The sequence below is a fragment of the Amphibalanus amphitrite genome, unplaced genomic scaffold (genome assembly GCF_019059575.1).
Source record: "Amphibalanus amphitrite isolate SeventyFive unplaced genomic scaffold, NRLGWU_Aamphi_draft 000143F_arrow, whole genome shotgun sequence".
NCBI lineage: Eukaryota > Metazoa > Arthropoda > Thecostraca > Balanomorpha > Balanidae > Amphibalanus > Amphibalanus amphitrite.
Window position 1 is genome coordinate 531,342 of NW_024881638.1, and position 20,451 is coordinate 551,792.

The 20,451-nt window shown below is 47.7% G+C and overlaps 2 protein-coding genes across 2 annotated transcripts in view; both read right to left on the reverse strand.

Moving 5' to 3' along the window:
- Positions 1-6,523, reverse strand: LOC122382607 (polycystic kidney disease protein 1-like 2). The gene is made up of 3 exons (XM_043368164.1): positions 1,922-6,523; positions 967-1,659; positions 1-403 (listed from the first exon to the last, which is right to left on the reverse strand). Exons 1-2 carry the CDS (start codon positions 6,317-6,319, stop codon positions 1,261-1,263), a joined length of 4,797 nt encoding a protein of 1,598 aa, XP_043224099.1. The 5' UTR covers positions 6,320-6,523; the 3' UTR covers positions 1-403; positions 967-1,260.
- The window catches only part of LOC122382618, a 26,749-nt gene continuing 12,636 nt past the window's right edge, over positions 6,339-20,451 (reverse strand). Inside the window, exons 3-9 of the mRNA XM_043368176.1 lie at positions 19,021-19,354; positions 12,936-13,378; positions 12,503-12,646; positions 10,307-10,462; positions 9,277-10,058; positions 6,493-8,723; positions 6,339-6,358 (exon numbers count right to left, since the gene is read on the reverse strand). Coding sequence (XP_043224111.1) covers positions 6,339-6,358; positions 6,493-8,723; positions 9,277-10,058; positions 10,307-10,462; positions 12,503-12,646; positions 12,936-13,378; positions 19,021-19,354 — 4,110 coding nt within the window. The remainder of the gene's footprint in view (positions 6,359-6,492; positions 8,724-9,276; positions 10,059-10,306; positions 10,463-12,502; positions 12,647-12,935; positions 13,379-19,020; positions 19,355-20,451) is intronic.

Below are 20,451 nucleotides of genomic sequence, written 5' to 3' on the forward strand. Positions count from 1 at the left end.
TCTTTTTGTATGCTATATTTTTGACATATACCTAATCAAAGCATAGGTGGTCCAGCCTCGAGTACGACGAAGATCAGCTTATAATTACCGTCCAATGAAGTAAAATAAATTAGGTGAAGGTTGACATAAACACAAACACTAAGTTGTTTTTCTTGTCTCTACACGAACGGTTATCATTAATCTGCTTCTGAGACAGGTCACACAAATGCAACAAAGTTAAAGACAATCGCATCGAAGTCTTTAAAGACTTCGAAAGACCAGAATAGGATACCTAACTTATCATTTTTGTTGCCACACCGGATAAGCAATATAAGTCGTCTACCTGTACTAAATTACATTCCAAAAATGCACTCTGGTTACATGCAACTCACCACAGAAACAGAAGCATCAAAACAGTCATGGTTACGGAGCGAGCGAAGCGAGCGGAGTCTTACGTAGAATAACGGAAATTTCTGAGTATGAGCGGCCGGCCGGCCCGCCGGCCGGCCGTGGTCACGATTCTGCGACGCTATATCTCAGCAAGCACTTGACCGATTTACATGCGGTAATTTTTGTAGGGTAGCTTCATTCCTTCTACCAAGTATTGGACTATTCCCGATGCATGTGGGTGACCCCTTATGCACGTGCCACGTGCAAAACGAAGAGGTGTCACTTTTGTAATTGTTGCAATATCTCGGTAACTACTTGGCCGATTGCGCTGAAAGTTGGCATGCAGGTAGGCACCCACTAGGCAATGCATATCCATGTGCCAGAGTTGGGGTGCTGCTGCACGTGCGCACGTGCAGGGGTCGATTCCAGATCTCGAGAACGGCTGGACCGATGGCGCTCAAAGTTGGTACATGGCTAGGGACCGGTTAGTAGGGTGCCGTGCAAAAGTCAGCTGGAGGTACCCCCTCGAAATTTCGCACGTGCAAGGCTCACCCTCTCGCTCGCTCCGTTAGTCGCCCCAAAAGGCGTTATACTGGTATTACATACAAGGCGTCATCAGTATCTGGTCATATTCCTAGCCAGGTCAGCAGGGTGCGATCACTTGGTTGAACTTATTTTGCAGGTAAGAGGTCACATTTGCTTTAAATGTTTACCTAAAATAATACAGCTTTAAATGCATCCTATAGGGAAATAATTCCAATAAACTATACCAAGGCCACAAGAAGTGCAAGCATCCTTCGTAAACACATATCCCTCCGATTGCTAAAGAACTGCCTTCAAAATAACCTAACTGATAATGCAAAAGCATTTCAGTCTTTACATAGCAGCGAACTAAAGCTCATCCAAATGTTTCTGATCTTCAGTCATGTGGTCGTCATCTCGCTGAAAGCCCTCCATGGACTTGGGTCGGCCTCGCTGCTCGTGCTTTGCCTGTCGCAGCGTCTTCTTCAGCATCTTCTTGTCGTTGAGGTCCAGCTTGCCGTCGAAGTAGGTGTGGTTGATCTGGTCGATGAACGTGCTGACCTTGTCGGGCAGCTGGCGAACGTCCTTGCTCTCCTGCTCCTCCCGCTGATGCTCAGTCACGATGTCTTTCAGCGGAGTCACAGAGTTAATGCCAAGGAACTTCTTAAAGCGACGCATGACAAAGTCGACCACCTCGTAGTCGTTCGGCTGCTTTGTGACGTCATTCTTCACCTGTTCGAAGCCTTTCAGGATGATTGTAAGCAGCACCTGCAAAAAATACGCTTCTTTAAGAAACAAGATGACAGGGCCATGGTGCAATGCAGACAAAAGAAGGCTAACTTCATTGCTGCGCGGGACGCGGGTAGCAAAAAAAGGTTGATCACTTGGATGAAACGCCAAATGTTCTCTTTATCTACAAACCGTTGTCATTCATGAAACGTCATAACTCATCTACAGAGAACAATTAAGATTTTATCGCCTTTAAGGCAAAAAATAATAAAACAAAATTGAGCCAATTATCGATACTCACGTTGACGAATATGATGTTCATGTAGATGGCGAACAAGAAGAACATCATGGCTGCCAGGAAACTGCTGCGGTACATCTCCATGAATTCAAACTTGTTCAGCATCATGGCGAAACACGACTCGACCGCCGAAAGGAAGTCTTTGAAGTCATCCATGTAAGCCACCAACAAAAGGTTGAACAGGAGACCGAACGACCCGATCGCGATGGTGAAGATGGCAAAGAAGCCGGTGAGATCGTTCCAGGTCTGCTTGAGAGTAGCTGACAGCATGCCAATACGCCTGTTGAAGCGCAGAAGCTTGATGAACTTGAGTGTGGCGATGAACACGATGATGCCGATGATATATCCGTAGAGATCGTCAAGCAGCTGAGCATAATTCAGTCGGACATACCCGCCTCCATTCGTGTCCTTGAAGATGGTCAAAATTTTGTCTGTTTCAATGAAGCGCATGATGTATACAATCAAGCCAGTAAAAGAAAGAAGTATGATGGCCCACTCAGCGTACGCCGAGTATTGTTTGAAATATTCTTTCCTTTTCTTGCGGATCAGACGAACCTCTCGGACGATGAAGTAAAAGATAAACAAAAAGTACAGAATTTCGCAAACAATCACGAATGCTTGTGAACCGGCCTGTTTCAAAAGTCTAATGCCGTCAAATCGCCACCAAGGATGCATCCCACCCCCAGGAGTCATCTCAACGTAGATCGTTGCGACACCGAAGAGATTTGCTTGAGCGTTGTAAACGGAAAACTCCACAAACACTGCTCTTGTAAGTGAGTCTATCCAATTTTCTCGTTCTAGCTGTGCCATTCTCTCCAGCACATCAGGTGTTCTTCCAGCGAAATGGAAAACGTAGCCTCCTCCACCATACACGTCCTGTTTGGCGACAATAGGCAGACCCTGGAGCTGGCTACCGGTCGAATAGCGGTATTCCACGCGGTTGCAATCAGCCCTGCTGCCCCGTCGCGTCCAGTTGGCACAGAAACTGCTGGTCTCTTCGCTCACAATGCTGGTGTAGCCCTGGCAGCCCCCAATCAAGCTTCGCATCCCACTGTGAATTGTGCAGGTGTCCGGGCGGGAGCGCACTTGTCGCATCGTTGCCCTGCCAACAATCCTATTCACTCGGTCGTCAAGGAAGCCTCGTAGCCCGTATGCAGGGGTTATGCCGTTATACCAAGTCTGTGCGCGCAGCTCTTGGAGTATGACGTTCTGCGACCAGTACCAGAATGCACTAGTATTAGATACTCTCGAAAAGTCTAACCACCTGTGAAAGTTGGTGTAGTCTCCGATTTTGATAAAGGCATTCTCCAGGTTCTTTTGCAGGTAAAAAGAGTTGGGATCCCTGTTGTCGTAGCTCAGGACAAAAAGTATCCAAAGGAAGAATGAGTAGCTAATGATCTCTCGGACAATTACACCCATTTCAATTTCTTTCAGCCGCTGTTTGCGCATTTTTTCGAGGGTTTCTTTGTCGTAGGGACTGCTTCCACCTCCAGTGGTGCGTGTTTTTCCCGAGGCAGCCGCGAACCATTCTTCATCAGGTGCCAACTGAGGGTCCTGCTCATCCTCGTTGGCGTCGTCGGAGTCAAGGTCGACGTTCTTAAAAATGGCGGAGATGACGAGAGCTGACAAGAAGACTTTCAGTGGCTGTATCAGAAGAATTGAAGAGAAGAGGGAAATGAACAGTGATGTTACCCATTTAGTCGCCTTCTCGTTTCCAAAGGTAATACCGTACGCGTAGACAATGAAAGCGGAACCAAACAGACAAACGATGCATAAAATCCATCCGATGATCACACCCCACCATGGCAGAGTGAATCTTCGCTTTTTCACCTTTTTGTTTTTGGCTGACGTATCACCATGACTGGAGCTAGCAAGTGATCCCTTGCGACTTGAAGACTCTTCAGGTTTTTCGTCGGTATCGTTTCCACTGCGACCGCTTTTTGCACCACCTTCAGTTTTTGCTTCTGACATGGCCTTGTCTATCCTCGACATACGGAGCTTCCTCGGACGAGACTTGCGGAACAAGAAGACGATCAGCAGGGAGGGGACAAACACTATGATGTTTGACATGATACCAACTGCGATTTGCTCTGGAGACAGCGAGAGCGGGCCAAACTTGATCGAGCCGGCAGACGGCTTCGAAGGCACGCGTTCGTACCACATGGCGTTCACCATCATTGACAAGAACAGCAGGGCGAAGCAGCACGAGACTCTCTGCATCCGAGTGAAGCGCGAGCGAGGCGGTCGAAGGAACACGGAGAACCAGAGGTGTCCGTCGGACAGTGACTGCTGAGACTGGTGGGGAAACACGGTGGCGAAGTCTCGCATTTGTTCTTTGCCGGCTACCGGGATCAAACGGTCGATAAGGCCATCGTCGTACTCGACCGCAAGCCATTCGTTGCAGACAAATGTGGTCATCTCTCCTGTTTGAACATTGCGAACCAGGATATACTGCAGATACCATGAGGCGAAGCGTCCCTTGCCTGAGTTGTCGTGCCAGATGCGAAGATACTTGAGATCCCCGAGATAACAAGGCACCGACATGACAAAGGCATCTTGTCCACCTTTTCTGAAAAATCGTCGTTTTGGCTTTCCAAACGTGCGTTTTCCGCTGTCGTAATCGTCGCCGGTCAGTACAAATGATACCGTTGAATCTGTTGCTGCATCTGCCTTGTGTCCAGTGAACACCATGATTTCGTACAGGTACTTGTGCTCCACCTTGTTGTCTGGTAGAGGAAAAGCTCCGAGCTTTTCAACATCTTTCTTGTCCTGCCATCTTGCCCAAATTAGCAGCAGAAGATATAAAACGAGAAGGATTATGAGCGTCATGTAGATCGTCAGGTTGTCCGTGAAAGAAGCATTCGCAAATACGTAGGCAAAGTCAATCGTATTAGGCTGCACAAACAAGCCTGAAGCGAACGATGTCAAGTGGGAACTGTTGCATGTGATAGAGCGTAGGTCTGCCTCCGCCACTCGCAAGCCCTCACTCGACCACATCTTCAATTCTTCGTCGTAGAAAGAGCATGAAGACGTGTATGTCTGCAAGGTGTACTCACTCATGGTGAACTCAGTTCGTAGTACTTCCCTACTTTTGACGTCGCTGAGTGAATTGCCTCCGGTGCTGAGACTGGCGATCGTGGCATTGTACTTCGCACTGGATGAGTTGAACTGGCCTACGCCCACGTACACTGCACCACGGCGATCGTTGACCCAGTCTGCGGAAACAAACCATCGATATTTTGCTGTAGCATTGATGTCGTCTGGTTCAAGAGCTTCCTCGTAAGGGAACTCTGTGACCATCTTCAGTAAAGAGTGGTTGCGTAGTGTCGGCATGTGACCAAAGCTGATCATCACGAATACGTCGTTGACAGGACCATTGTATGCCGTTAGCTCTATATTGAATGCGCTATGCGGTTTCGATATATTGATGGTTGAATAGACGACAGGGTTCACCTTTCCTTTCAGAGCATCAGCAGAAATGATTTGAGTAGGTGGCGCTGGACAGTCTGTACAATTCCGATTAGTTGCGTTGTTGTACGTTTGAGAAATCCTCATCAGTATTCCGCTCGAAATATTGGCGACTGTTACTGGCTTGAGATTGCGATCGAAAACATTTAGGGCTAGCACACGTGATGTGACTGAAATGCTGCTAGCTCCAGTCGCTGTCGTTTTTGAGTTCTTGGCATTGTCTGTAGCAGACACAGCAATTGGTTTGTTATCGTTGATGGTCATGTTTGATGGCCACGCTATTGTTGCTTGGCCGACAGTTTCGTTCATTCCGCTAAGACTCTTCTTTATTGCCATTTTTGTGGCTCCTCCTTTGGGGAGAGGTACCTCGACCTCCTCATCAAGGACCATCCGCTGCATGACTGCGCCCTGAATGTTTTGAACCGCTATATCAATGCGATCATCCAAACCTGACGTCTTCCCTCTGGCAATGTCCCTTACGTTGCATTTCTGTTCTTGTTCAAGGCTAAGATTTTCCGATATGGACTCATAGTCTTGTGCGGTGTCGATGGGCAAAAACGGTGCCTTGTCGAGGTCTGCCAGCGGAATGTCCTCGCAAGACTCACTGGTAGTGCTCACTGCCAAATGGTCTTTCGAGATCGATGCACTTGCCATTACATTCTTTAATAAGTCCAGCATTTCATCTGCAGTAGAGTAGTCAGCATCTGCGGCAGATTTGGACAGTGATTCCAGCAGGTACGTGGCCAGCTCAATCGCATTCATATCTAAGTTCAGGGAGTTTTCTGAACCGTATGACATGAGCGCATTCATCGCACTGGCTATCAATTCAATAGATTCCTTATACGTGGTTGCCATGTTGCTGATTGCCTGAAACATTCTGTCATTGTAGGCCGCCTTTTCGACGTCTGCTTGTTGAAGTTCTTCGAGCGTCATCGTGGTTCTGTCTGTCGTCTTATCCAGCGAAGCAACCGCCTGAATGATGGGAATGGCACTGCGTGAATCACCAGTGCCCGCCAAGCTCAAGAGAGCTTTGCTATCCAGGAAGGCTTGCAAAGCCTCCTCTGATGGCGCCTCTGTAGTTATTGCACAAATGTCCTTTCGAGCACTGGCGCCGTGCTGGTCTTCGGTAACGTAATGTAGCTGGTTCGTTCCCAGAAGCAGGCTAGTGTTGAGTTTTGGCGTCTTTGTGGCAGCCAGCACATGTGCCTCTCCATCGACTGTTGTGAAGAACTGAAACTTCTCAACAGGAAAACCTTCCGGGTCCAGGGGCGTCTGACACTTGATCGCAAATGTGTCGATAACTGCAAAGCTACTGCTTCCAACAGGTTCGCATGTGCATTCCTTTCCATCTACCACCGGTGGCAGGTTCACAGTCACAAAGTAAGTCACCTGGCCCGGGTCGTTGCCGACTACGCCATCTGACGCCTGCAGACCGATTTGGAACTTTGTTATTCCGGAGAAATCTGAAAACAGGGTCTTGCTGATGCGGACCTCTTCCGCGTCTGGCGTGGGAAGGTACTGCTCAGCATTCGGTACTGCCGTCACCGTGCCATCGGCACTTTCTGTGGAAAGCGACCAGGACCAGGATAGAGGCATAGGGCATTCGCCATCGGTACAACCGCCACGCAGTCCAAGATTATGTTGAGGGTTGACGGTCACACCTCCCAAGGATGGTGAGCAAAGAAGCTCATCAGCACACTGCACTTCGATCAATGGTGGATCGCCTCGGAGCATTTCTACTTGCACCTCTGCCATACTGCTTCTGACGTCCTTGCTGACGACAGCCGTGATGACGAAAGTGACCTGCTGGCGATACGGCTGCAAGATCTCAGTTTTCAAATCTAGAACTCCACCGTCAAAGTCCAACTGGCCAGGGCCCTCACCGAAGCAGCCGCCCAGATCCGGGCTGGGCACTGCAGCCGCCGCCTGTCTGGCAACCAGAGACTGAGGGGGCGTTGTGGCCCCCAGTGCGCCTTCCCTTTCCTCACCTGTTCTCCGACAGTACCATTTGAAGGTGAAATCCTTTGATAGCACATCATCTGGGTCAACCGAGTACATAAGTGCGTCGAGAACAATTGTTTGGCTCCACCCGCGCACTATTTTAGACACCGCACCTTTGATTATACCAGCGTAAAGCGGAGTGCGCTCGACTTTTAGATATGCCTTGGACTGGGTCTGGAATATATCGCCGTCTGTGAGACCCTCGTCTTGCATTGTCATCGTGTACTGAAGCAAATACAGACCAGGCTTCAAGAAATTCCTCGGTATGACCAAGTCAGCTTTGTCCCAGTGCGGAAGCTGGTGCATAATGTGTGCAGATTCTGATTCTTCTGTTTTGATGTGTATAACTTCCCAACGCTTCTTAGTCGTCATAGAGGCATCACAATTCAACACTGCCTTTGCCTCGATCACTATTTCTTGCGACTTGAGATAAGTAGGTGGATCTTCCCGCTCCTCTGATGCTCCCACGATGGAAACGGTTGGATTGGAACAAGCAACATCGGAAACGCTCACTAAGAGCTCATAGGTCTCATCGTCTTTTGGATTGAACACATTAATTGTCACGTTGTAAATACCTTTGTTCCAGTAGAGAAATTCAAGTGGCATCGGATTCCTCAGAGCTGTGGGCATGTTTACCGCTGATGGATATTTTTCAGCGCACATGATCTCGTCTCCAAATGTTGCCAGTGGAGAATTGTCGCCAAAATGAATCGCAAGACACATTTGCATTGTACTTGCCGATGTCCAGCTTGCCGTGAAATTCTTTAGCTTGAAGTTGTCTTCTGACTGTTGTTCAGACATTGCGATTTTCAGTGCGCTGATCTCGGTAATTGGGTCCTGAATAATCACTCTGACTGTGACAGGATCTGTCGTTTCGTAAGTATTCTCGCCGACAAATGACAGAGGGATTTCTTGGTTAGTGTTGATGTGATAGACGAATTGCTCGGCGGTGGGGTTGTCCTTGTCTTTGAAGGTGTATGAGGCCATCTCTATATGGCCACCGTCGGAGTCGTTGAACAGCGTTACTTTTGTCATGGTTCCCTGCAGAAGGTTGAAACCAAATGTGAGGTTGCGGTCATTCCGGTACTGGTTCTCATCCACGCCCATGCCCGTCAGTAGTTCTTCGGCACGTCTGTCGTCCAGGTTCTGTAGAATCAAACCCTCGAGGCCAATGATTTTGTTCTCTATCACGACTTCAATAGTATCAACCTGCTCACTGATTTTGTTTCTCATGGTGATTTGGACCGAATACACGCCTCTACTGTCGAAGCCATGGTTAACCGGTGCCACGAAGAACCCGTTGACGGCTGCTGAAGTCGGAGTGTTGTCCGCCAGACTGAAACACAAAAGTTATGTGTTAGCTATCATGCATTATAAATGCATTAGTGACTTAGAATGATTCATTATTTCCGAAATAAGAAGCACGCGCTGCCCCCCACATGGTCGCACTATTTCTTATGAATTGGCAGCCTACGACTACGAAAGCGAACCCAGTCAAGTAAAGTGACCTGTCAAGTAATGCCTATCACGTTACATACCTTCCAAAAGTGGCGTTTGACATATGTATGCTTCTGTAAAATAACGATATTTTACAGAATTAATTATGTAAGGCCCACGTTCATGCATCACCATCACGGAATGATTTAACAAAAATAACTTAAATAAATCGATGCTATTAAACGAACGCTTAAAAGCCCCAACTGATATGGAAATAATTATCAGCAGCTTGCGTGGGAAGTGGAAACCAAAGCAGCTATGTTTGTTCGTTGGATTTTAGGCCTTGGACCAAACTGGACAAAGCCTGAACTAACTACTTCTCTACTAAACGTTGGGCTGAACAGTCGATCAACATTGACTGTCCTAGAACGCAGCTCGCCTCGACAACTCACTTGATGGAAGCGTCAGAGAGCTGAAGACCGGTTATCGGGAACCCGTCTCCGAAGTCTATGTCCATGTGGGCGTCCGTGGGCAGCTGGGCGGTGCTGGGCAGGCGCATTTCAAGCACCACAGCGGCCGGTATCTTGGTGCCCGTGACGACGGCCAGGAACTGGCTGTCGGCTCCCAGCTGCGGCAACCACTCGGCCACCACCGGGTGCTGCACGATCACCGTCAGGTCGCTGTGCGCCGGCTGCAGCGGCACGCTGTGGAGGTTCGTCCCGGTCACTTTCAGTGTGAATGTCCCCGACGTGGCGAATTGCACCGTGTGCGTGAACACGTCCGCCGTGGTGACCGACTGCTGAATGCTCTCCTGGAAGTTCGCCACCCCGGACGCCGTGTCAAAGGTGTAGTTGAGCTGGACCGGCGCGCCCTGCGAGATGGTGACACTGAAGGTGACATCCACGTTGGACTGGATGACGAAGGCGCCGCTGAAGTTGGCGCCCGGTGCCGGGCTGGCTTCTGGCGTCACTGAGGCACTGTTCTGCTCTACCTGAACGGTGATGGTGCCGACGGGGATCTGGCAGGCGGTGGTGTTGGTCAGAGTCGTGGTGCTGCCGTCGGTGACGGTCAGAGTGATGTCGCTCATCGCTGCGCAGGTGTGCCCGATGCCCATTGGTGTCTGAGGGATGCCCACCAGCTCGACCATGTACCGTTTGTCGGTGGACGTTGCGCCGAGGTCTCCGGTACCGGCTGACGTCGCCATCCAGGACACGGAGCCAGTTGAGCAGGTCACCTGAAAACCACACCCTTTGCAGTCAGACAGAAAGACCACACTCATACATTTCATGCATGGAATGGACTATTTTAATGGCAGCTACACATGAACTGCACACATAGTGCATTGTTGCATGCATTTGTAAGTTAAGTTCCAATTAATTTTCGACCAGCTAATCAATAATCATGTTTATTTTTAGTAAGCACGTTGGTGGTATTCAGTAAAATACCTAGCGGTTTTAATCGGTTTTATCTTTTAAAAGTCACCTTAGCAAACCAGCCAGGCTCTGCCCAGGTGCCCGCCGAGGACAGGTCGAGCTTTCCATAGGCATCAGCGGCGGTTGTGAACGTAGTCGGTGCCACTGACGAGGCGACCAGGCTCGGAGCTGCACGTGCAGCACACGTGCCGTCCGACATGGAACACTGCAAAGAATAAGTCACACACGTTAGTCAGTTCAGTTGTATTGAAATTCAAGGACTCTTGCACTGGAAATTTGTCAACCTTTTTATGACTTTTGTAATACGCGTAATGTTAACCCGCGCCGTGCTGGTGGCCTGAACTTTCCGCCGAGTGCTGGGGGGGGGGGGCGTTTTCACGCCCCCCCGTCTAACTCGGCTCCTGGGCCACGTAGCGACACGCGGTAAGCGGCAATCGAAAGAGCGTCAAAAATAAGGACGAAAACACTTCGGTCATTTTTTGGGTCAGGTCAAAGGTCAGGTCACCAGAGGTCACCAAAGGTAAAATGTTGACTATTTCAACATTTTGGAAACTGCCAACGGCTATCTCGAGAACCGATAGAGCTACAGCGCCGCGGAAAAGCGCATTCGATAGCCCTTTTACAGACCTTTCTGAGTAATGTTCTCAGATTTGACCTCAGGTCAACGGTTTAGCCTCCAGAGGGCAAAAACTCCAAAAATAGCCGTTTTTACGAAAAACGTTTTTTCGTCAATAACTTTTGACTCATAGGCGCCATGACATTACTTTTGCCAGCATCGTGTTCCTCTCGTCGAGACGCGTCGAATGAACTATTTGTTGACCTTGAAAGGTCATTTTGAAAATTTGACCTCAGGTCAAGGTCATGACCTGACCGAAAAGGGTCATGTTGCATATCAGTCGATCCGTATCGTCGAGCTGAACACATCTGACGTGTTTTCACCGCTCTAGCACGTCTCTATCAAAAGTTATAGCCAAAAAACTGCTGGCGACCGTTCATGACCTGAGATGACCTCAGGGGCACACAGAGGGGTCACAGGTGCATTTTTCCTATTCAGTGTGTCATGTTTACCTATGAACCGATGTTTGAGAGCGTTTTGAACGATATTCGTCCAAAAGAGGCGCATTTCAATTTTCTCCCATTGACTTATAATGGAGAGGTCGCAAAATTGACCTGACCTTAGGTCACAGATATCAAAAATCCGAGATATACATTTTATACATACTGTTACTCATATCAATCGCTGAAAGTTTCAAAGTGATCGTTCAGTCGGTGTAGCTATAGCGAGCCTTTGAACTTTTTCTGAGGTAAGGTCACTTGACGTGACCTGGTGACCTGACCTTGAACGGCCTAGGTCTGAAATTTTCACAACATGTGCGGAAATGATGTAGGAACACGTGTACAAAAAACGGCGGCGCTGCGCGCCGCCGTTTTTGAGATATTCGCGAAAAACCTGAGGGGGGGGGCGTAAAAACGCCCCCCCCCCCAGCACGGCGCGGGTTAACAAAACGCTATGCCCCTAAACTTAAAATCTGGCCCTTTTTGTACTATTTCCCCTCAAAAGGCGCAAGTACAACGAGAACGCATATAGTGGCAAGGCATATCCGCTTAAATACAATGGAAGGCTACAGAATAATAATATAAATATAACTGGACACAATGCATCAAGTTTGTGAGTGATGAATAAAGAAGCGTTCTACTTGCCATCATTGCACTGAGTGGCTGGGAAATTAAAACATAAATACCTAAACAAGCGTTCCTTGACGTCTTATGATGATGCTATAAGCGCCAGGCGATTAAGTTTTCTAGCACATGATGACAAATAGATATGTCACCTTGTAATTTGTCATAAGTTGCATGTGCCTACTGCCTAGCAGAAATGAAGCTCTAATGCAACATAAAAATTGTTTGCACGAATGTAGGTTAGTTTCATGCCAGGTAGCCAGCCTTTGACTAAGACTTGAGAAACATCTATTTCATTCAACAAAGCAATCCATTAGATTAAAAACTACTATAAAGCTACAACGCGCTTGAATAGATATGTAGAAATGGCTAGCTATTACCGATGTTAGTTGTCGGACTTTCGTCCCCGTCTTGAGGTGAGATGAAGACGGGGACGAATCCGACAACTAACATCAGTGATAATAACACTTCGTCTCAAGCATTCCAAAGAATTATGGCTAGCTATTATTCCTTAGCATAGGACGGTTTAGGAATTTTTCCGTTTATCAACGGAATAGTCACTGACCTGACCGGAGAGTGGGCAGAAGGTCGGCTCACTGGCGTCGCACGAGTAGTTACTGGTTCCCGTCACCAGCGGACAAAATGGTGAACAAAAGCCCGAGCTGGGACAGAACACGTGGCTGGCATCGCTGCACGAGCCCTCCATCAGCTGAAAGCAACAGCATATCAGGGTCAGTCAGTGCGGGGCTCCCTTATGTTATTTTACTTTGTCTGTCTGTGAAATAAATTAGGTCGCAGCCGGAGAAGCATTGTAATCATGAATGACCAGTTTACAGTGCCTGCTACCTACTTACGTAAAATTTTGCATTACTAGACACTCCTCGCTCATTGGTGACGGCCTAGGTAAATGCATTCTTAGAAAATATAAAGAGGTTAAATTATTCCGAAAGCATCTTAATCACGCGTTTTACCATTGGCCAATACTTTTCGTTCCTCACCGTGAGCTGACAGTCGCCTGCTCCGGCTCCGTGCCAGTGCAGGGCCATCAGCTGCGTCCGCTGGGAGAACGGCCATCGCAGGGTGAACTCCAGCTCCCCGCCCGAGGTCTGCACGGGGCTCTGAGCCCTGCCCCTCGGCGGCGGGTGGCCCACACTCAGCCACGGCGCCTCCGGTGGCGACACCGTCATGGCGATGCTGTCATCGCTGAATGTGGCCGTCAGCTGGAGGCCGGAGCCGCCGACGGTCGCCGAGCAGAAGTAGGGCTGGTTGGGCTCCACCAGCGGCGGACAGTTGAGTTCCAGCAGCAGCGGCGCGCTCTCCACCACCACCTGGGAGCTGTTGCCGGCCCACGGACTGGACACGGAGATTGTGAACGTGCCGGGGCTCACGTAGTCCAGGGAGGCCGAGAAGTCCGTGCCGCGGACGGCATTTGCCGTACCAGCTGCGGACGGGATGGTGTTTTTCAGATTGCGTGCATGAATAGTTATTGATTACGTCAGACCATGTTTCAAACTTGAAACTGATATCAAACATACGATTGCGATGATTAACCCACGCCCCGCTGGGGGAGCAGAGTCTGCCCCCTCCCGTTTTTCGCCAATAACTTCCAAACGCGTTACGACAGCGACGTCAAACTTTCAGTACCTTCTCATATATTAATTTAACACGTTTCCTGAAAATGTGAGAAAAATCCGTCGGAAAATTGTTGAGAAAATGACGTTTAAGTGACATCATATCACGCCATTGTTGCCTCAAAAACGGCAAAACTTCAAACGCCGCTAACATCTTCATTTTTAAAGGAATCAAGACGTAACAAAAAGCTATACGTGATTCTACTTTGTCTATCAAATGGCTATCTCGGTTTTTTGAAAATTTTGATTTTGGCCCATTTTTTTACTGGCTTTTTTGGGAAAATAATTATAAAATCCAGAATTTTGAGTGTACCGAAAAACCGGGACACATGTCAGAGAAGTGGTCTATGTGCACCTACATAACAATTTTTAGAAGAATCAGTTCAAAAATGTGGGAGTTATTCAAAATTGTATGACGTCACGAACTCACGACATATTTTTTGAAAAAAAATGATTTTTTGGACGTTCTAGACCTCGTACAGACACCAAAATAGCACCATTCGATTCGCCGTAAAAAACTGCACCAGTTGGACACCTTTTTTTGGTCTTAACAACCAACTTCAAAATTTTACCTCACTTGGCCTGACCTTGACCTGACCTCGACCTGAAATTCATCCGGATGTGGTCCATATCACTTATTGAATGTGCCTATTGAATTCTATGAATAAAATTACCCATAAAACATGCATCGCACGTGCCATTTTCTATATTTCGTTTTTGGTGACCTGACCTGACCTTGACCTTGACCTTAACCTTGATCTTGCATGATATTGTATGCAACGAATATTGTCTTGGTAGCCTAATAACACGTTTTGGGCAACCAGTCTCAGTCCATTCTTCGGCAACTACGGTGCAAGGCCGATACTGTAGAAACTTGCATTTTGTACCCTTGACCTGACCTTGACCTGACCTCTGACCTACTTAAGCAAAGAAAGTCGGCTCTTAGGATCCGCCTTGTTGAGAGCTTTCGATTGCCGTTTTCCCCGTCTTTCTACGACCATCGGTCGGAAGTTAGATAGGGGGGGGGGCAAAATCTGCCCCCCCCCCCCCCAGCAGGGCGCGTATGGCTGAATGAATCAGTGAATAGCCCAGCGGGACGCGGGTTAAGGCAGATCAATGTTTGCGAGCGAAAATAATTAGCACAGAGCAAAATAAAAATTAGTAGTAATCCCAGATTATCTAAGGACAAAATTAATGGTAATTAACCCTCGCACGACCAGGCCATTTCTCATAACACGAACGACCAGGGGGGGGGGGTTGTTACGACCCCCCCCCTGGCGTTTCGAAACGGAAGGTCGTAGAGCTTAGCGGAAAAAACCAACGGATTGCTCTCAACGAGATCTCGCGATTGGTGGTATATTTTTTGGTCCTAGGTCAACATTTGACCTACTTTTGACCGGTCAAAGGTCAAATTTTCGGAAAAATAGACTTTTTTCAACTTTCGGCGGCGATTGCGGCAAAACGGTGGGAGATATCGACTTGAAACCTTCACTATCGTGTTCCTTGATCAATTCTCTATCGTTTGGTATGTATTTCGTTTCCCTAGCTCTAAAAATGGCGCGTTGGGAGCGCCGGAAGTCGGCAAGGTCACAGTCGGCGGCAGAAATTCGAAAAATCAAAATTTAAATTTTTGAAATCTGATTGCATTTTTGGATTTGGGAGGTCCATTTGCTCCCTATAGAAGCTAATATTGCTGCATATTCCCATTGAGGTGACAAGAATTAGCAAAATAGTGGTTCGGGCGCTTTTCAAAAATAGTACCGGACGCTGTTCCTCTTGTGACGTCATAGCTCCGTGACCTGACCTGACCCGGTCAAATTTCTTATACCATATGATAGCCAATACTTGCCCCAACATGCATGGGAAGTTTCATCACGATCCATCAACCGATGTTTGTACCACCGGCAGGAAACCTCGGGCGTTGGCACTCAGTTTGTGAAAATCCGGCCGGAGGCTGTACCTCTTATGACGTCATAACTCCGTGACCTGACATGACCCGATCAATTTTTTTTCGGCAAAAGATGCGCAAAGGTTGCCCCAAAGGGTATTGAAAATTTCAGCCCGCTACGACAAGCCGTTTAGCGTGCACTTTGAAAAAACCTCAGGGGGGGGTTGATACAACCCCCTAGGCGTTCTAGGGTTAAAGTTTATGTTTTTTTTCGGAGTTGTTCAAGAGGATAAGTACAAATATTACATTTATTCAGATATTTCGGTACTCGTTGTGGTACCCTCATCGGTGAAATGGCGCACAAAGTTTCGGTTCATAGTTCGACAATCACATACAATACAAAACACGCGACAACGTCATCTAAAAACCTACACTTTAAATATGCCTGAGAAGACATAATTACCTAAACCTAATTTAGCACCAAGCATATTACAGGCAATCTACCAGCTGTTGGTGACTTCTTTTTTATATAATAAAACTACAACTGTTGGGGCAACTTGTAATGTAAGGTTCACAATGGGCGTAATTGTAGGACAAAATATACGAAGAAACGATATGAGAAAAGATGGCGGCCGCTGAGTAAATACTAGAGGTTCTATAAGCTAGCGGTTTGAAGACGACGATACTATGTATGCTGCGGGTCTATGTTAAGAGAATGTCCCATATGGGGCTCAAACGGACGCCGCCCTCGTCAAGGTTCATAGTGGCCTGTGGCGTTAGCTTGACCTCTATGGCTTCTCGGACCTTGCGCCTCTTTGCAGTGACCTTCAGTGGCTAGCGTCTTGGCGGTGAGTGGGTTCAAGTCACCCCTGCAGGTGCTGAAGTGTCTTGCTGTAGCAGACTTGTCCAGCCGTGCGTGCTTGATGTCCGCGACATGTTCTTTGAGTCGGACATCCTTTGGCCTTCCCGATTCGCCGATGTAGACTGAGCCACAGGAACAGGATATCTGGTAGACTACTCCTTTTTTCTTTTCGGATTTGGGGGCGTCTTTGGCTTTGACTAGGCGGCTTCGTAAGCGATTCGATGAGTGTGCCACTTGGATTCCAATGGGACGGAGGACTTTGGAATCGGGAATCGGGAAGGCCAAAGGATGTCCGACTCAAAGAACATGTCGCGGACATCAAGCACGCACGGCTGGACAAGTCTGCTACAGCAAGACACTTCAGCACCTGCAGGGGTGACTTGAACCCACTCACCGCCAAGACGCTAGCCACTGAAGGTCACTGGAAGAGGCGCAAGGTCCGAGAAGCCATAGAGGTCAAGCTAACGCCACAGGCCACTATGAACCTTGACGAGGGCGGCGTCCGTTTGAGCCCCATATGGGACATTCTCTTAACATAGACCCGCAGCATACATAGTATCGTCGTCTTCAAACCGCTAGCTTATAGAACCTCTAGTATTTACTCAGCGGCCGCCATCTTTTCTCATATCGTTTTTTCGTATATTTTGTCCTACAATTACGCCCATTGTGAACCTTACATTACAAGTTGCCCCAACAGTTGTAGTTTTATTATATAAAAAAAGAAGTCACCAACAGCTGGTAGATTGCCTGTAATATGCTTGGTGCTAAATTAGGTTTAGGTAATTAGGTCTTCTCAGGCATATTTAAAGTGTAGGTTTTTAGATGACGTTGTCGCGTGTTCCGTGCGTGCGTTCTCCATCCATCCGTGTATCATGTCTTATGTGTCTTATTGCGCCTGAAAGGCGCCGCGTATCGGCGTGAAATTTGGCATGCCGAATCTGTGGGCGTGGGCGGCCTTGGCATTAAAATTTGGGCGTGATCGGACCAGGGGTGCGCCGTCGGCACGTGCAAAAGGGCGCTTCCATAGGGTTAACACGGGAAACGGTCAAATCGAAGATCGGGCGAAAACCGGCCTGCGGCGCCCGCTTCCCGGCTGTATAAATCGGCAACGGAGGGTCGCAGCGAGAAGCGGTTTACACCACTCGATAGAGGAGAGATGGGCCTAGCGTATTGACATGGTTTCATAGTATAGCACGCGCCACGTGCAAGACAGCACCCCCGGTTGTGAAAAATGACCGATTTCGTGCATTGTGACGGGAAAATCGATGCCGCTGGAAAACGGCTTGACGGAATGAAATCGGTGTTGTATCATTTTGCAGACAAATGTATGTGTAATCAGAGAATAGCAAACAAAAACTGATGATCCGTACCATTTCCTTAATAATGAAAAATTAATTTGAAAATTTGATTCGCGCGGAGCGCGACGTCCTTTACAACATCAAAACGTATTGAAAACGCTGATCAATCGCTATGAAACCTACATATTCGGAAAGAGCATTCTTTTCTGACCAATATCCACCCAAAATATTATCGAAAAGTCAATAAACTTTTGTGAAAATGACCCAAGCATGTGACCGTGTTTTGTTAACGTTACCGGTATTTTTCGACAAAATCCGATCGATGGCTTATGGCCGGCAAGTCATTCAACAAAGTTTCGGTTCCATTTATACGAACCGAAACTTTGTGCGCCATTTCACCGATGAAGGTACCACAACGAGTACCGAAATATCTGAATAAATTTAATATTTGTACTTATCCTCTTGAACAACTCCGAAAAAACATAAACATTAATTACATATAGTTCTGAGGAAAAGCTTTTTAATCATGACACTCAAGTCATATCTCAAAATTAATGGTGTTTGCAAACGGCAGTAAATAACGTGTCACGCTTATAGCATCACGTGACTTATACTTTGATTATGGTTTCCAACGACAGTCGCCATAACAGACCTCAAAGCCGGAAAAATAATAATAAAGAGCGTATAAGAAGCCCACAAAAAAAGAGGAAAAACACGAAAAATGAAATAAAAATAAGACAAGAAAACAAGAAAATCCCCACAAACGAACAACCAAACTTCCTAAGCAACGAAAACAACTCGAAGAACCAGCTTGGCCGAAATTGCCGAAAGGCGGCAGGCGATGCACTATGTACAGTCCACAGCAGAAGTAATGTGCGGTTTCAGTCATGGGTATGTTCTGCTTCTAAAGCTTAGGAACGATTAGCCAGACTACAATGAAACTTAGAATGTAGCTTATATGTATCGTCACCCTTGCAGCTGCAACTTTAGCTATTGACATCTTCTTTTCGATCACTCCGCATTAAAGTGACCATCCCACCTTAACATTAGTTTTGAGTTGAGATAGCCAAATTGGTGGCCATGGCCTGAAAATACCGGTTTAGGCACTCAACATCGGGCACTCACTTTCAAATAAAATCGCTAGGAACAGCGGAGATCCCAAAAAGTAAACAAAAGTAAAAGTCTAATATCTTGAAAACCGGTGAATATTTTTTCGATGAAATTTGGTAGATATTCGTTTTCGCTCTTTCTGAACCGAGCGACATCACTTTCATGCCAATTCATTAACTTTTTTGAAGGTGGGAGGGTCCCTTAAACAATCACCAGTCAAAGCCAACCGTTGAGATGGGTAAAGCCCTACATTACTTTAGCGGTGGGCTGTACAATGGGCTGAGCAGCACTCACCAAGCAGGAACGGTGGCGATCCGTCGCCGGGGTTAACGACAAAGTCGACCACCTCGGCGGGCGTGGTGCCGGCGGCGGTGACCGCCGTGCCGCCCGCCGTGACCGGTGAGGTCACCGGGGTCAGCTCGACCGGGCCGGACCGGAGCGGGGCGGCCTCGCCCGTCACCAGGCCGTCGGGACCGCCGCACTCCGCGCCGTCCTCCGTGCAGGTGGTGGGACACGAGGTCGCCGTGGTGAGCCCCGTGAGCTGGGTTCCGGTGCCGCACAGGCAGGCCATGCCGTCCTCCACCGCCGCCTCGCCGTTGCCAGTGTCCGAGCAGATCGTCTTACAGCGCTGTGGAAAAGTCAGATCGTCTTACAGGTCTGCGTAAAGTTCAGATCGTCTTACAGGTCTGTGGAAGTGATAGATCGTCTTACAGGTCTGCGGAAATGTCAGATCGTCTCACCGGTCTGCGTTAAGTTCAAATCGTCTTACTGGTCTGTGAAAGTGTCAGATCATTTAAAGGTCTGTGGAAAAGTCAGATCATCTTCCAGAGCTTTGGAAGTGTAAGATCGCCTTACAGTTAGTAAGAGAATCAGATCTTGCATGTCTGCGGAAAAGTTAGCTCGTCTTAGAGGTATGTGGAAGTGTTAGATTGCTTACAGGTTTATGGAAGTGTTAGATCATCTTACAGGTCTGCGGAAACGTCAGATCGTCTTACAAGTATGTTGAAGTGCTAGATCGTCTTACAGGTCTGTGGAAGTGCTAGATTGTCTTACATACAGGTCTGTGAAAAAGTCAGATCGTTTTACAGGTCTGTGAAAAGGTCAGATCATCTAAGAGGCCCGTGGAAAAGTCAGATAGTCTTACAGGTCTGGTGAAAAAGTCAAATCGTTTTACAGGTCTCTGGAAGTGCTAGATCGTCTTACAGGTGGTCTGTGGAAGCGTTAGGTCATCTTACAGTTATGCTGGAGAGTCAGATCGCTTTACATGTGTTTTGCTAGATTGTCTCACATATCCAAATGGAAGCGTTAGATTGTTTGTGAGGCTTGTGAGTGGGTACAATTCTTTTACATATAGCTGTGAGGAATTTCGATCTTATCCTTATCCCCGTCTTATTGAGACGGGGATAGACATATATACCTAGATAATTACTGTGACCCAGATTCTTGGACCCAGTAGCAACATAAAAATGTGAATGCCTTTGGCAATGGTTCGTGACCTTTTGAAGCGTCTGGCAGAATTGGCAGCGCTGTTTCATGGACTCGGAGATCGAGTTAGGTAAGACTCTGGCGCAGCAAAGGAGCAAAACGGTCAAAGTGACCTCCATTGTCCAAATGCATCCTTCCTACAAAATCAATCCTCCTCCTCCTTATGTAACCCTCTTCAGTGTCGATATCGCCTTAACAAGTATGTTACGGCTTGGAGCTAATGCATTAAATGAATTATTC

Coding starts and splice junctions, on each gene's coding strand:
- LOC122382607 (XM_043368164.1), bottom strand. CDS start 6,319: ATGACGCTCGAAGAACTTCAACAAGCAGACGTCGAAAAGGCGGCCTAC. Junction 1,660..1,921: donor TGAACATCATATTCGTCAAC/GTGAGTATCGAT, acceptor TATTTTTTGCAG/GTGCTGCTTACAATCATCCT.